The sequence below is a fragment of the Vidua macroura genome, chromosome Z, assembly GCF_024509145.1.
Source record: "Vidua macroura isolate BioBank_ID:100142 chromosome Z, ASM2450914v1, whole genome shotgun sequence".
NCBI classification, from domain to species: Eukaryota; Metazoa; Chordata; class Aves; order Passeriformes; family Viduidae; genus Vidua; species Vidua macroura.
In genome coordinates this window covers 52,812,682-52,827,510 of record NC_071611.1, presented here as the reverse complement: position 1 = coordinate 52,827,510, position 14,829 = coordinate 52,812,682, and the positions used below count along the sequence as shown (strand labels likewise).

The 14,829-nt window shown below is 44.4% G+C and overlaps 1 protein-coding gene across 2 annotated transcripts in view; it reads right to left on the bottom strand.

The window, feature by feature from the left end:
• SNX30 (sorting nexin family member 30) overlaps nucleotides 1-13,995 on the bottom strand; it is a 67,901-nt gene extending 53,906 nt beyond the window's left edge. For both annotated transcript variants that reach the window (XM_054004136.1, XM_054004135.1), the window contains exon 1: nucleotides 13,507-13,995. In XM_054004136.1, coding sequence (XP_053860111.1) covers nucleotides 13,507-13,995 — 489 coding nt within the window. The remainder of the gene's footprint in view (nucleotides 1-13,506) is intronic.
• Nucleotides 13,996-14,829: the final 834 nt, after the last annotated feature.

Genomic DNA, 14,829 nt, shown 5'->3' with positions numbered 1-14,829 from the left:
CTCCTAGAGACATACAGTTTTGTGTTAAAGCTCTGCAGACATACCATGCAGAAGCTTGGGGTTTTCTCTTCACTCTCTAGAAGCAGGTTTAGTTACATCTGTTATCTAGCTACCTAGTGTCACTAAACTGTTCATTTGGCTTTTGAGAGCAAACAGAAATATGCTGGAGTTTTTCAACGTGAACAGATGCAAAGGATTGAGGAGAAACAGAGAAGAAATAGGAAAGAGATAAGAGGGTTGGAAGGCACTGTAGTATCCTGGTGAATATTTAATTTAAACAAGAAAGAATATGCATACACTACAATGTGGTTCCCTCATGCTCTCTGTCTCAGATGAGTTGCATTAGTTTTCCTGACACAGACCAGTGAAGATTTTTGTGAAAGCAAGTCAGACTGACAAGGTTATCACTGTGCGAGTAACAGAGGCCAGAGGCAAAGATACTTAGAGGGGAGAATGCATGTTTACATCTCATGCCCTGGAAGAGCTGGAGGAGTGTACTCTTGGAGAAACTCTCAGAGTTAGTTTATGCAGGTGCAATTTAAGCGATATCCCTCTATCACATTTGCTGATACACAAGACATTTTCCAGCAGAAAGGCATTTGCTCTCAAAGGGATAAAATAAACAAAGTTCTTATTGTTGGAAGAAAGAAAAAACAACCCTAAACCAAAACCCACACAGCATGACTGCTTCAGTTGCTGCTTTGAGGAAAAAAACTGAGGAAAAGCAGTCACAAAGTATTTCCTCACAGTAAGAAAATTATCTATAGGGACTGATGGACTTTTGTATTGGATTTGCATAGCTTGGTTTCTGGTAGTGGGGGGGCCACAGAGAAGCTGCTGGAGGCTTCCACAGTGTCCAGCAGAGCCAATCCCCAACAGCTCTGAAGATGGACACGCTGCTGGCCAAAACTAGAGAGGTTGGTAACGCCTCTCTGATAATGTATTTAAGAAGAAAATCAATATAAAGGGCTTACAGTTTTTCTTCTAGTCAGAGAATAGAAACAGGTGAGAACATGTGAGGGAAACAACATGGAGACACAAAGGTCAGTGGAGAAAGAGAGGGAGGAGGTGCTTCACGCGCTGGAGCTGATTCCCTTGCAGGCTGTAGTGAGATCATGGTGAAGCAGCTGTGCCCCTGCAGCCTGTGGGGATCCATGGAGGATGCAGAGATCCACCCAGAGCCCACGGAGGAGATGCCCATGTCAGAGCAGGTGGATCTGGAGGAGGCTATGATCCAGCGGGAGACCCAGTGGAGAGAGAAGGCCCTTGTTCCAGTCTGGAGCAGCCTGTCCTTGGAGGACTGCACCCCGAAGAAAAAGTGACCCATGTTGCAGCAGTTTTGGGAGGATTGTCTGCCTGTGGGGGGAGTTCATGTTGCAGCAGGTGCAGTATGGCTGCTGCTCGTGAGAACGGACCCACGCTGGAGAAGTTCTCAGAGAACTGTCTCCCATGTGAGGGACCTCACGGCCTCACAGGGCAAGGACTCCTCTCCCGGAGCAGCAGAAGAAAATCTCAGTGATGAACTGACCAAAACCCCGATGCCCTGTCAGGCGGGAAAAGAGGAAGGGGCTAGGGGGAAAAAGGTGTTTTAAGGGCTTATTTTACTTCTTATTATCCTCCTCTGATTCTGTTGATCATAAATTCACTTTGTAACTTAAGTTGAGCCTGTTTTGCCCTTGAAGTGTTTTCTCCTGGTCCTTATCTCAATTCATGAACCCTTCATTAACTTTTTTTTCTCTCCACAGCACAGCTATGGCAGGTGAGGGTGAACAAACAGCTTTCATGGGTGTTTGGCGTTGGGCCTGTGTCAAACCATGACAACTCGAGATACACAAACTAACCTATCTAGAGAAACACCTTTTAGATAATGGTGTAGGCTTATCACAGCCACAAAGGTGTAGGAGGAGGGGTTGGGGAAGGCAGTCTAGGGTTGCCATGGGAAACAGCAGTTGTATGAGTTCTCCACCCCCTTTTGTAAGAGAATTGTACCCTCCCCCTGTCCTGTCAGTTATTGTTCAAGTCTGCCCCTTAGCCTAGAATCTTCTCTGTTCCACGTTTTCCCTTTGGTTCTTCCACCAAGAACACTCCTTTCCCTTTTCCCCACTGGTTAATGTTATATTTCCCCTCCCTTTAGCCTTCTCCCGATTGTACCCTCGAATGCTAAACCCTCCCACCCCTACGCAGTAAAAGAATCCTCACCCCGCCCTTCGGGGCTCTCGGAATCTGCCTCCCTTCTGCTTCGTTGTCTCCCTGTTTGCCCCTTCTGCGACTCTTCAATAAACGAGCAGGATTTCAGCAGCCCGAGTGTCCCTCCCGTTCTTCTGGTGGACCTTCAGATGTACCAGCTATCCGAGCTTCGTGCCGAATGGCTAAAAGCCCCCACGGCTCGGCACAAAGGCATATAAACACATGGCTTCAAGTGAAGTATACTGATCAGGCTAGTCAGCACACTGTCATCATACAAATTGTGAAGAGGTCAAGATGATCACTTGCAATAAATAGCATTGATTAAAGGTCCACAGATTTTCTGGGCAACAATCCAATACCCACAACTTCATCTTGTCAGTATTCAATATTTTCACTCAATTTGCCTTATTCTAGCACCTAAAAACCTAAAGCAAAGGTTCCACCCAGAAAATTATGGGTTTCTATCATCTGGGTAGTCTATCACTACCAGATACCACTGCTTTCGCCACAGAGTTAGCTCAAAGTGTCTGCTGCGAACACTATGTGCACCAGTGACAGGGAGGAGGCTTCCCAGCCCCTGAGCAACACCTGTCTGCAAAGCATCCCTTTTCAAGGAACACACAGAATCATTCAAGCTTACTGGAAAAGTGAGGAAAATTATACAGAGAAACTTTAAGGTAGGGAAGCTTTTTCAGACTTAAATGCAGCATAAAGTCAAAGCACAGATTGATAATCATGACAAAAGCATGTCCTTCAGTGCCGTAAGCCTCCCATCACTAGTAACATTATAGATCACTGCACTAGTAATACTATCGATCACTCTAACACAGGAAGCAAGGTTGCCATTCTCACAGGTCTGCTTTGCATAATTTGAGGCATGATCTAAAAGCAACTTTACATTTTATATTCTCTACATTTTGCTGCAAACCAGAGTACTACACATTTTTTCACACATCTTTGCTCCCATACACTTGTGTATTAGTTGTCTTCAACCAAGATACCTAAAACGACAAAGGAGAAACCCATCTTTAAGAGTTATAGACACCAGCACTTTCACTTCCAAAGCAGCATGTCACCTATTGTGTATCGCTTTACAGAAGTGTAAGTGTAGAAGCTCTGAATGTGGCTCTAAGACATTAATGCTCTCTAACAGGATTTATGCTTTCAGGACCACTCCAATCACAGCTCTTGGTTAAACTCTTTTCTTGCCTGTTGTATGAATTTTGGATTATTGTCTCAATTTTCAGAACCATTTCAGCTAGTTCCACTAACCAGTATCACTTAAGTGCTTACTCTGATAAAATACCTTGTGATTTAAGTGAAATATCTGGTGGAGAATCAACAGTTTTGGTATTATAACATCACCTACAGATGAAGGTGACATCTCTTTCCATCCCTTGACCTACCCAATTTATAAAGTAGAATTTGTCCCATAAATTCACCGGTCAAAACACAGAATCACAGAATAGGTAACATTGGAAGGAATCACATTTGGTCATCTGGCCCAACCTCCTTACTCAAGCAGAATTAACCTAGAGCATATTGCACAGGATTACACCCAGATAGTTCTTCAGTATCTCTAGTGAGAACACACCTCTCTGAGCAGCCTGTTCAATGTTCCATCTCTTGCACAGTAAAGCTCTTCCTCATATTTAACTGGAACTTCTTGTGCATGTGTCTGCTTCACTGGTCTTTCTCCTATGGCTTGGCACCACTGGGAGGAGCCATCCTCTTGACACTCTCCCTTCAGATACTCATAAGCATTGATGAGATCCCCTCAGCTGTCTCTTCTAAAGGCTGAAAAGCCCCAGGTCCATCAGCCTTTCCTCACTAAGAGAGATGCTCTATTCCCTTAATCCTCTTTGATGCCCTCTGCTGGATCTGCTCCAGGAGTTCCATGTCTTTCTTGTACTGAGGATCACAGGATTTGATACAGCATTCCAGGTGAAGCCACACCAGAGCTAAGTAGAGGGGCAGGATCACCTCCCTCAACCTGCTGGCAATGCTCTTCATAATGCAGCCCAGGATACCACTGACCTTCTTGGCCACCAGGGCATTGCTGGCTCATGGAGAGCTTGTTGTCCACCAGGACCCCCAGCTTTTCTCTGCAGAGCTGCTTCCCAGCAGGTCACCCCAAGCCTGTGTAGGTGCCTGGGGTTGTTCCTCCCCACGTGCAGGACCCTGAATTTGTCTTTGCTGAATTTCAGAAGGCTCCTCTGTGCCCATCTCTCCAGGCTGTTGAGGTCCTTCTGAAGGGTTGCACAGCCCTCTGGGGTACCGGCCAGTCCTCCCAGCTTTGTGTTGTCAGTGAAATTGCTGAGGAGGCCTCTGCCCCTTCATCCAAGTCATTGATGGATAAATTAAACAAGACTGGGCCCACTATTGGTGTGAGACAGCACCACAGACAGGCCTCCAACTACAGCCTGTGCCACTGATTATGGCTCTGGGATCTGCTGTTCAGCTGGTTCTCAATCCACCTCCCTGTCCACTCATCCAGTCCACTCTCCCTGAGCTTGCCTATAAGGATGTTTTAAGAGACAGTGCTGGAAGCCTTTCTGAAGACAACATCCACTGCTCTCCCTTCACCCATCCAACAGAGAGGTGTTTCTTCACAGCAGGAAATCAGGTTGGTCAACCATGATTTATCTTTAGTGAGTCCATGCTGACTACTCCTGATCACCTTTTCATCCTCTCTGTAGATAAAGACTGCTACCAGATTTCATTGCTCCATCACCCTTCCAGGGACTGAGGTTAGGCTGAGTAGTCAGTAGTTCCCTCTGGGTCCTCCTTCCTGCCCTTTTTGAAGGCCATTTACGCTGGAATGGCAATGGAAATGATCACTCATTAAAATAATTGCAGCTTACCAGAGGGTTTTTTTCTGTCTTCAACTGGTAGTTGAATTGATAGCAGCTGGTAGCTAGTAGCTACCTTGCTGTCAGTTATTGCCCTTAGTAACTGGAAAGAAACAGTTCCCTCTTGTTTTTCAATAATTCATCAAGAGTAAATTGACACAGATTTTACTTCACAGTTATAGATGCCATGGTGTAGTTCAGACCTTTTTTCACCATTACGTCCTAGTGATGCAAGCAGTTTTCCCCAGCCACAAGAACTTGGAAATTTCAGCTGCACTGGCATCCACGCTCAGGCAGACAACTCAGTCACAACTTAAAGAGTCAGTACAGCTGAGCATTTAAGATCTTGCTCACAGTCAGCAGAAAACAAGCCTCAGCAAAGTTATTTCTGAGAAATACACAAGATAAAATGCCATTTTTAATTGACTTATTAAAGGTCTTCCACAGACTGAAACACATGCAAGTTATAATCTCAAATATACATTTCAGGTTTGGCAAATAGATTTTCTTGCAGTGGCAGAAGAGCTACCTGCCTTGTCTCCTGACCTACTTTACAGAGAGCAGTCTCCCAACTCAGAGTTGGAGCAGACTGGCTCATGTGACAGCCAGACTATCTGTTTAACATACCACAAGAGTACCCCACTATGCTAGAAGACACCAGGACAACAGTTTTGCACATAAACCTAGGAACTGAGGTCTCCCAGACAGGCATGTTAATAGCAAACCTTTGTTCTTTATTCTCTGCCCCTCCCACCATTAATTACAGGGACATGCTTCCTGAGGCACTGATAGCAGGAGGAGGTCCCCATACAACTGTAGTAAGAGAACTTCGTTATCTAAGTGGTTATCCCTTCCTATCCATGAATGAGCTCAGAAAGCATTCAGCTGCTTGGGTTAGTTTAAGGCACTCCAGCACAGGCAGCTCTGAGTATTCCTTCTCACCATTAAGTATAACTTTATCCACCATGGCAGAAGTTACTGCCAAGACTCATCCTTCTGAAACCTGTCTGAAGAACCAAGTTCCTCTACGTATGCTCTGAATATGTTTCCAACACTCTATCTCATTATGTATGAAGCAATCCTCTTGAAAAGATTATGAAAGCTGTGCAACACTGAATTCAGCCTTGAAGTATACAACCCTCCCTCCATTAAGTAAGAGCCACAAAGTAATAATACTGTTGTACAGTAGAAGCTATGTTTAGCTTTACCAGGAGAACTTGAAAAAGTAATGGTACTAAAATAGTTATGCTGATTCAAGTGTTTGTTCCAACTTGCTAGCTATCCTTCATCTTGTTCAAAAAATAAGTGAATTGCCAATTCAGGAAACTCGCTGTAGTTGTTTCATAGAGACCACTGAGTTTTACAACAGTACTAGAGCATGTAGTGTAAGATACCATGAAAGTACCCTTTCCCATTTCTAAAAGTGAAGGCAACTGTAAGTAAGAGCACCTTCATTAAGGACCTAAATGATGAAACAGTTTCCATCTTCAGCAAGCGTACTGAGAGTACACAACTGTATAGAATCCTTGATCACATGTTTGTGCTGTCATTCAGGAAGACCTCAACAGGCTAGAGAAATGGGCTGTGGGATACTTCAAAAAATTCGGTATGAGGAAATGCAAAGTCCTGCACCTGGCAGAAGCAACCCCATCCAGCAGTGTGTGCTGGAGGCTGATTGATTGAAAAGCAGTTTGGCATAGGGAATGGAAAAAAAAAAAAAAAAGAAAAAAAAAAAGACACAGACAGCAATGGAAAAATTGACCAAGAGCCAACAACATGCCTCAAGGCAAAGAAGGAAAACAGCCTGGAGATAATAATGCTCAGGGAATCTTATCAATAAGGATAAATATTTGATGGAAGTCTGTACAGAAGGAAGTAACAGACTCTTTTTAGTGAAAATTGAAATACTGGAAGTTTCACTTAAACATGAGAAAGATATTTTACTTTGTGGGTGACTGGATGCAGGAACAGGATGCCCAAAGAGCTGTTCAAAAAAACAACTTCATAGCATCCTGGGCAGCCTGGCCTATCTGAGCCAAAAGGTTGGACAAGATAATATGCAGAAGTGCCTTTTAGCTTCAACTTCCCTGTGACTGTCATTTTTGCATCCTGTAGATAGGAGGAGAGATCAACCAATCCATACTGGCACTGTTTCCCAAGTTCACCAACTTTAGTTTCACTTTCTACAGTCTTCAGTCTCTCCCACAACTGAGAATTTACCTCCAGCTTCCTTTAATACATGGTGTCAGTTTAAGTTCTCATCTAGTCAGAGAAGGGAGAAATTTGTAGAAGCTCATGCAGATCTATTTTAAGTTTTCAGGTTATATTGCAAACTGGCTTCATCTGTAGGTGGATAAAGTTAAGAGCAATAATTATAAAATAGCAACCAAGGAGGCTGGAAGTAGAGCTTCAAACTCCCAGTATATTTTTTGGAACTGGAGAGGTGCCAGGCTCCCTTTCAGAGTAAGTGCTATGTAACAGCACTCCAGCAAACACAGAGCATATTTGATCCGGTGCTAATAAGAAGTCTAGGAATTCACCAGGGTGGTAACTTGGAAGCAGAGGAGCATGCAAACAATAGTTTTCAGTTAGTAACCAGAAATTTGCAGTATGAGTTCTAAAGTCCATCTCCATGAACTAGCAAATTCAAGGTATGAATTCACGGCAAGCCTGGTATTCCACATCAGCACTGGTATCTGCTTGATATACTACCTGTAAAACAGCCTTCAAGCTCCCATCAGCTGTACAAAGTTAACAGAGGCAAAAACAAGGTAGGCAGAGTTTCCAAGAATAAAAGCTGAGAAAGTTACAGGTAGCTGGCCACAAGTACAGTAACAGCAGTCAGAAATGTCTGAAAAAGGACAAGGGAGCCTGAGTCCTAGGGCAGGTGGGATATTCTGCCGGATCAGTCTGTGTCTCACAAATGGGATGGGACCCTGACTGGTTGCAGACTTAGGATTTATTATCTGTCCGTATCATACAAGCAAAAAGCAAGAGACACAGGGAAATAACAACATCCATGCAAATCCAGATCAGAGACCAGATAGCAGCTTATGCAAAGCCTTTTTCTACATATTCTTTGAACCAATAGCGTAAAAGAAAAGGTGTAAAGTCATTATACTCTAACCTGTAGTAAGTACATAACACTAACCAATAAGAAAAGGACCCACGTGGGTTTAACATTAACAAAAGGACTTCTATGAACCTCAAACAATACACAATAATTCATTATTTAAGATTGAAACTTTTTCTATCTTTGCAAAGCATATATCTAGGACTTTTCACATCTTGAACTATCAATAAGTTCTTGTTTTTTCTTGTTCCTTATGATAAATATAAATGTATTCACTTGGTTCTTAACTTCCTAGCTTCCCATGAGAAGGTTTTGAAATTTCCCAACCTTTCTCATCTTTATGTCTGCTTTCTGGGCCTTTTTGCAGTTTCTGAAATCTTTTACCTTTTTATATTCCTACAATTCCCCCTCTCTTTTTCAACTCTAAATAAACCATCTTTCACTTGTCACTTATTTACTACCTTGCATTACATAGCTTCACTACTGTATGTATTTCTTACCCTAGAAAAAATGTTATAAACTTTCTACATGGAGGCACTTTTTTTTGTTTACTTTAAGCTCTATCACTTTAAGTTAAAGCATTATCAATGCTGTGTAAAATCAGGTTTAGTATCTGCATCAGGTTTTGACAAATCTTGACCTTTCCAAGGTCTTGATTCAAAGGCTAAATTTGTGAGTGACTCTAATTCAATTGCCTCTGTGAGGTTTTGTGAACTTTCTGCAATTCCTCTTTCTGCATTTTCTCTTGGACAACAAAAACTTCTTTGATGAGTCTGTCCATAATTTGTCGTGAACAATGAAGTGCACAAGGTATTATCATCAATATCAATACCACAACTATCAACAAGATTCCACCTAACTTGCAAACGTGCCTCAACCAAGGAGCCAAGCCCCACCCATCGAACAAACTGTCTAACCGTGTTTCCTTGTTTTTAATCTCAGATGTCAAGTCTTTAAGCTTTTGTATTCTTTTGTGAATGGATTCAGAATGATCAGACAAATTCATGCAACACATTCCTTCGAACTCCTCACAAGCATGTTCACGTGCCAGTAGGAGAAAATCAACTGCTGCCCAATTTTGGAGCATGGCCTGTCGGACACTGCCGACATCAGTCAGCATGTCACTGAGCGCACTGGATGTGCCATTAGATTGCTTGCTCAGCCAACATCCAATCCTATCTATTTGTCTCAATGCTGCTTCTGAAGCAGTCCCAGGTAAAAGGAAGCTTGCTGAAGTCCTTTGTGCCTTTTTCTGTAGCAAGAATAGCCAACACCACAATGTTAGGAAGATACTCTTAGATTATACAAGTCTAGAGCGACCACAGCTAGACAACAGCGGAACTAAGCCATACAGAACACTTCCTTTCTAACTCTGCACAGCCTGGCATTTCCAAATCTTAGCAGCAGCCAACTAAATCTGCACAGCCTCAGAGGGGCTGAATTCAAGTCTTCAAGCAGCAAAGTATAGTCTACTTCTCACCTATGCTCTAAAGTTAGTAACCTATTAATACTGCCTTTTCTCCTCATTGTCAAAGCGTTTGTCCTGGTGCACAGAGCAGATTTGCTATCAAAAGTGACAAACTTTCCTCATTGTCAAAGCATTTGTCCTGGTGCACAAAGCAGATTTGCTATCAAAAGTGACAAACTTGAGCACTGGAGTCAAGTAGTTACGTGCAAGAAGAACTTCCCTATTTTTTAAAAAAGAAAAGGCAGAGAGAAATACAGACATTTCTCTATGTCTTGCCCTCCTCAGCAGTGGATCTGCTCTAAAAATGAGATCTCAATTAGCTTTGTACATGTTCCAAAAGCTAAACCAGCAGGGCCTCAGTTTTACAACTAATTCTACAACTAATCCTGCCATGCAACTTGAGGAATTGTTTTCTTCTGCATGTTTCTCCTCTAACCTGATGTTAAAAAAACTCCAACCAAATAAAAAGAAAAAAACCACAAAACACAAGAAACATGGTAGCACTCAGCTTCAGCTTTCGCTGTCTCCTTATCTGAAAGCTAGCAAGGGTGAAGAGAGAATAAACTCAAAGACACTCATGGTGCTCAGGCATCAAGACAGTATTTTAAGCAATTAGACTTCAGGGGAACAGAAAGATCCTTACAGAAACACGCAGCTGATATATAAATGCTTTAGAAACAAGAATCTACAACTCAAGTGTTTTATGCCTCCTGAAGCATGACTGCGGAAGTCAAGTACTTAGCTAAAATGTTCTTTTCATTTAAGAGATAAGATGCTGTCAAAAGTCAAGGTGTCCTGGTTCCTAAAGCTATTGTCCACTACAAATCGGGATAAAGACACTACTTCACAAAAGAAAAGTTCTGCAGCCCTATTCCTAAGATTCAGGAAACTTGAGACTAGTCTACTTAGATGGCCTCGGTAAACAGCACAAAAGATTTTCCTTCCCTTTGCAATGACCTACTGCTCTAGTAGCATTAGCCACTGTTCTTGAATAGCAGCCTAAGGTTTATGAGAAATTACACAGGATCTGAAATACTACATTATTCCCATATTTGAATCTAAATCTAAAAGGAGACATGGAGGCAGGTGTTCCTGTCCCCTAGGTTTCTCTGACTCAGGATAAAGTGGTCTTCTTTCTCAATGGATCAAAAAAAAAAAAAAAAAAAGTTAAAAAAGCATGCTTTAAAGAATACAAAGCAGTGATGGCAGAGGTTTAGCCACTTCTATGCTATACATCAGTGGCAATAAAAATTGAAGTACTTTATGGGCAGAAAACCTCCCTTTACTTCTGAACTTTCTCCACTCAGAGGATTTCAGTCTTAGGTACTTGTAGCTTGCAGCAGATTTTAGGAAGTATTTGCTCAGAGAAAACATGAGGAACCCAGAAAAAGCAAATTATGGACTTCATGGTGATGGGTCAGCTATTTTCACTAGCCCCCTTCCGAAAGTGATATCCTAGTACATGTCTGGATATGGACAATTCTCCTTAAAGAATCTGACTCAAAGACACTTTGAAGCAGGAGACTTGGACCAAAATTTCTGCAGTACCAACGTCCACCAGATTCTCCCAAAAGACCAGATAGAAGATTACAACAGCTCCTACTCAAGAATCAGTAAAAACCTAATGCAGAGCTTTAAGCCTAAGTCAGACTTGAATGCTGACCTACCTCTGTTACTCAGCTATGGCAGTACTATTAGCTGATTAATAAGCCAATCTCTCAAAAGATCAATAATCCATCATCAGAGATTAAGATTTTAAAGATTAACACTGGAAGTGTTCAATGCCAGGCTGGATGGAGCTCTGAGCAATCTGGTGTAGTGAGAAGTGTCCCTGTTCACAGCACAGAGGTTGGACTAAATAATCTTTGAGCTCCCTTCCAACACAAACCATTCCATGATTCTGAGACTGCGACATACAAACCACCCAAAAAGTGGTTTTACCTGTTTACCTCCACTTACCCTACTCCCTCTGTAGACTACGTAATACACAGTGCAGGCATTGCCTTAAAGCCAGGAACACGTAGCTAGTTTATTGAATTTTTTTTCTGAGGTGGGAAAGAAGTTACATTTTTTTTCTTGCTGGTGTGTGAAATATTAAGGTGAAGAAGGGACATCCCATACACAAAGCTTCTGATCTCCTTCCATCAAGAGGCTAAGACATATGGCTTTTTCTATTAATTCAGCTAAAAGGAAAAAAATTATATTATCTTCCTACTGGATGTGCTTTTATTCTTCAAGGATCATAGCCTAGTGCCATTTCCAGGTCAAGCACAGAACTGCACTCCAGTCTAAACATCACTTACTACAGCCACTTTTGCTCTGCCTTTTAAGAGTATTTCTAAGCTGCCAAGTGCCTAGAACAGAATGGTACTATATACAGGGTACAGGAAGGAGGATTTCATTTCTATTGCTGATGGAAAAATTGGGCAAGAACTTTTCCACTTCTGAGAAGTTAGCTGACCATAGCCTAAAGCTAGAGTTATTTCTGCTCCAAGGATATCAGGAATACTGATACACTTCTCAAAACTTCAAAGCAGTAAGGCAGAGAGAAGCTTGCTTGCACTCCAAAAGTAAGTTCTTTAATACAATTGAGGAAAGATGTTACAGGGTGTAAGATATTCCTCAGAACACTGCTTCTCACCAGCCATAGAGCAGCATGGATGGACCCTGCCAACAGCTGCAGCTCCTCAGCTGCAAGATTTGTGAAGGCAGCTGCCAATTTCTATTGCTACAGGTTTGCCAGACAACAACTTACTTAGATGATTAAACCATCTATCACAGACAAAAACCTCCACAATTTCTACCCCTGCATTAGTCACATACCCTTTTCTCCACAGGTCATCAGCTGACCTATTTGTTGGATGAAGGCCTAAACTCTTGGAGAGAAGGTAAGCTTTGCTTCTCACTAGAGCAACAGCAGGCAAATGCTCAAGAAGAGGACTCCTTACATGGGCAGAAAGAAGTGCTGAATCCCTACATCACAGCTGCACACAGCAGATGGTGAAATATGGAAGAGGCCAGGCTACCTTGATTCACTCTCCTGCAGCATGGGAGTGTATTAGGTCAGATACTGCTGACATCCTCAAGGCTTTTGGAGCCTAAGGGATCCATCCTACCCAGAAGTAGCTCCATATTCCCCAGGACAACAGCCACAGAATAAACACTTCTTGCCGCCAGCAACTCAGTAACACCTTGTATGCACGAACCAGCTGTGCCAGAACTGCTTTTAAGCCCACATCATCCCTTGCAGCTCTTGCTCCCAGGAAATCCTACCTTAAAAAATTCAGGAAGACTTGCCTACAGGGATACCAAGTCCTTGCAAGTGTAGCTAACATATCGGCAGTCCTGTTCTGCCACTACCGAATTATTACCACAAGGAAGGTACTTCACAGAGTTCATTACTGTTCTGTGAACATATGCCAGAGCTAGGGAAGGGAAAACAGGCACAGATACTCCTGCAAAGCACCGTGTCTGTATCAGTGCTGGGAAGAAGTGAGCAGTTCACTGGAAAGGACAATCACAAACAAGCTGATGATAAGCAAACAATGCCAGCTCCAAGCCTTCCCCGTGAGGGCTACAGGAAGGAAGCTGCAACAATGCTTGAAAAATTTACACCTAACTGTACACGATATGACCCACAGGAGATATAGTAAATAAAATACTGCCTCTCGCAACCCTCCTGTGACAGGGCGACTACCAGTGTCCCAGACCGGCTCCCACATCAAGGGACACGATGTCTTCTCCCCCCGCAGCCGCTCTGTGCTCTTGCAATGGATGTCAGCAGCGCCCAGGGCTTTATCTCCCCACGGCGAGACGAAGCCGGGAAAAGTGATGTGTCAGGGAAACACATACACAGTCCTCGTCCCCGCTTTCCTTCAACATCAGAGGCCCCCCCAAATGCCGCAACCCCTTCCCCCGGGCTATACCTTGTCGGCGATGCTGCGGGGCAGGAGCAGGTCGGGGCTGGGGGTGAGCGTCGGCCCCATCTCCTCGCTGCTGGATGTGGCCAGGGGATGCGGCATCTCCCGCAGCGACTTGGGCCCGGAGGACGGGAGGGGCTTAGGGGCGCTCGCCGCGCTGCCCGACATCGCGCCGGGGCCGGGCAGCGACCGAGGCAAGGAAGGAGGAAGCGGAGGCCGCGCCGCCTCGGCGAGAAGCTGCGGGGCCGCGGCCGGAGCCTGCCCGCCACCGCCGCGATACGAGGAGGCGCAGGAGGCGGCGGCCGCGGCGACGACGGAGGAGGAGGAGCGAGCGCAGCATCCGCCTGCGCCACCGCCCGCCCCTTTCCAAAGCGACATCCGCGCCACCTGCCGCCTCGTCCCGCCGGGCCCGGCGGCGGGGACACAGGCACCGCGCTCAGCGGCCCCCCGGCGCGGCGGAGCGGGCCAAGGCGGAGAGGCGGCCGGGGGAGGCATCAGGACTCGCGGAGCCCCGGGCGGGCCGGGGGAGGCAGCGGATCTGGCGGGGCCCGAGGTGGGCCGGGCCGAGCCGAGCCGGGGGAAGCACCGCGCCACCGAGCAGCCCCGAGGGTGAGCCCGGACTGCGGCGGTGTCGCCGCGTGCTGTCGAACGGCGGGTTAAGTGCCAGGAAAGCAGTCCTGCTCCTCGACTTTTCCAGGCTCGCCGACCTCAAACTACGCTTACGTTGGAAGGGAAATTTGTAAATAGGCAGGTTGCGGTGCAGGACCAACCCCAGCCGGGCTCATGAGGGACAAGGCCCGGCCTCCGAGATTCCCTCATGGTGGGAGTGCACCGGATACACTGAGAGATGTCTTGCACTCAAGGCTTACATAGAAACATCCTTTTTCACTGACGCCTCGTGCGTCTACTTTTGCCGCAGAGATCTCATGTTGAGAGATCTCACATTGTTGTAGAAACGAGCTGAAAGATATATCAAGACCTCTAGAAACAATCCATGCAAATCCATCTAACAGCATGTATCCATTATAAAAAATCAGTGATCTATTCACATTTAACAGCATGGAAAAAATGTTCATGTCAGTAGAATAATCAATAAATAGGAGAAAAAACATAGTCTGGTCTAAGATGTTTCCTGAGCAGATAAATAAGCTAAATCTGGTGGATAAATTACTTTTTCCCAAATAATTTGCTCAGCACTAATTAGATATCAGAGTAACATGCTACTGGGGAAAGTGATGTATCACTATCACTGTTAAAATCACATCCAGCTACAGATAGATATATGAAGATAAACATACAGGTATGTAACCAAGTAAGACTTGGATGCTG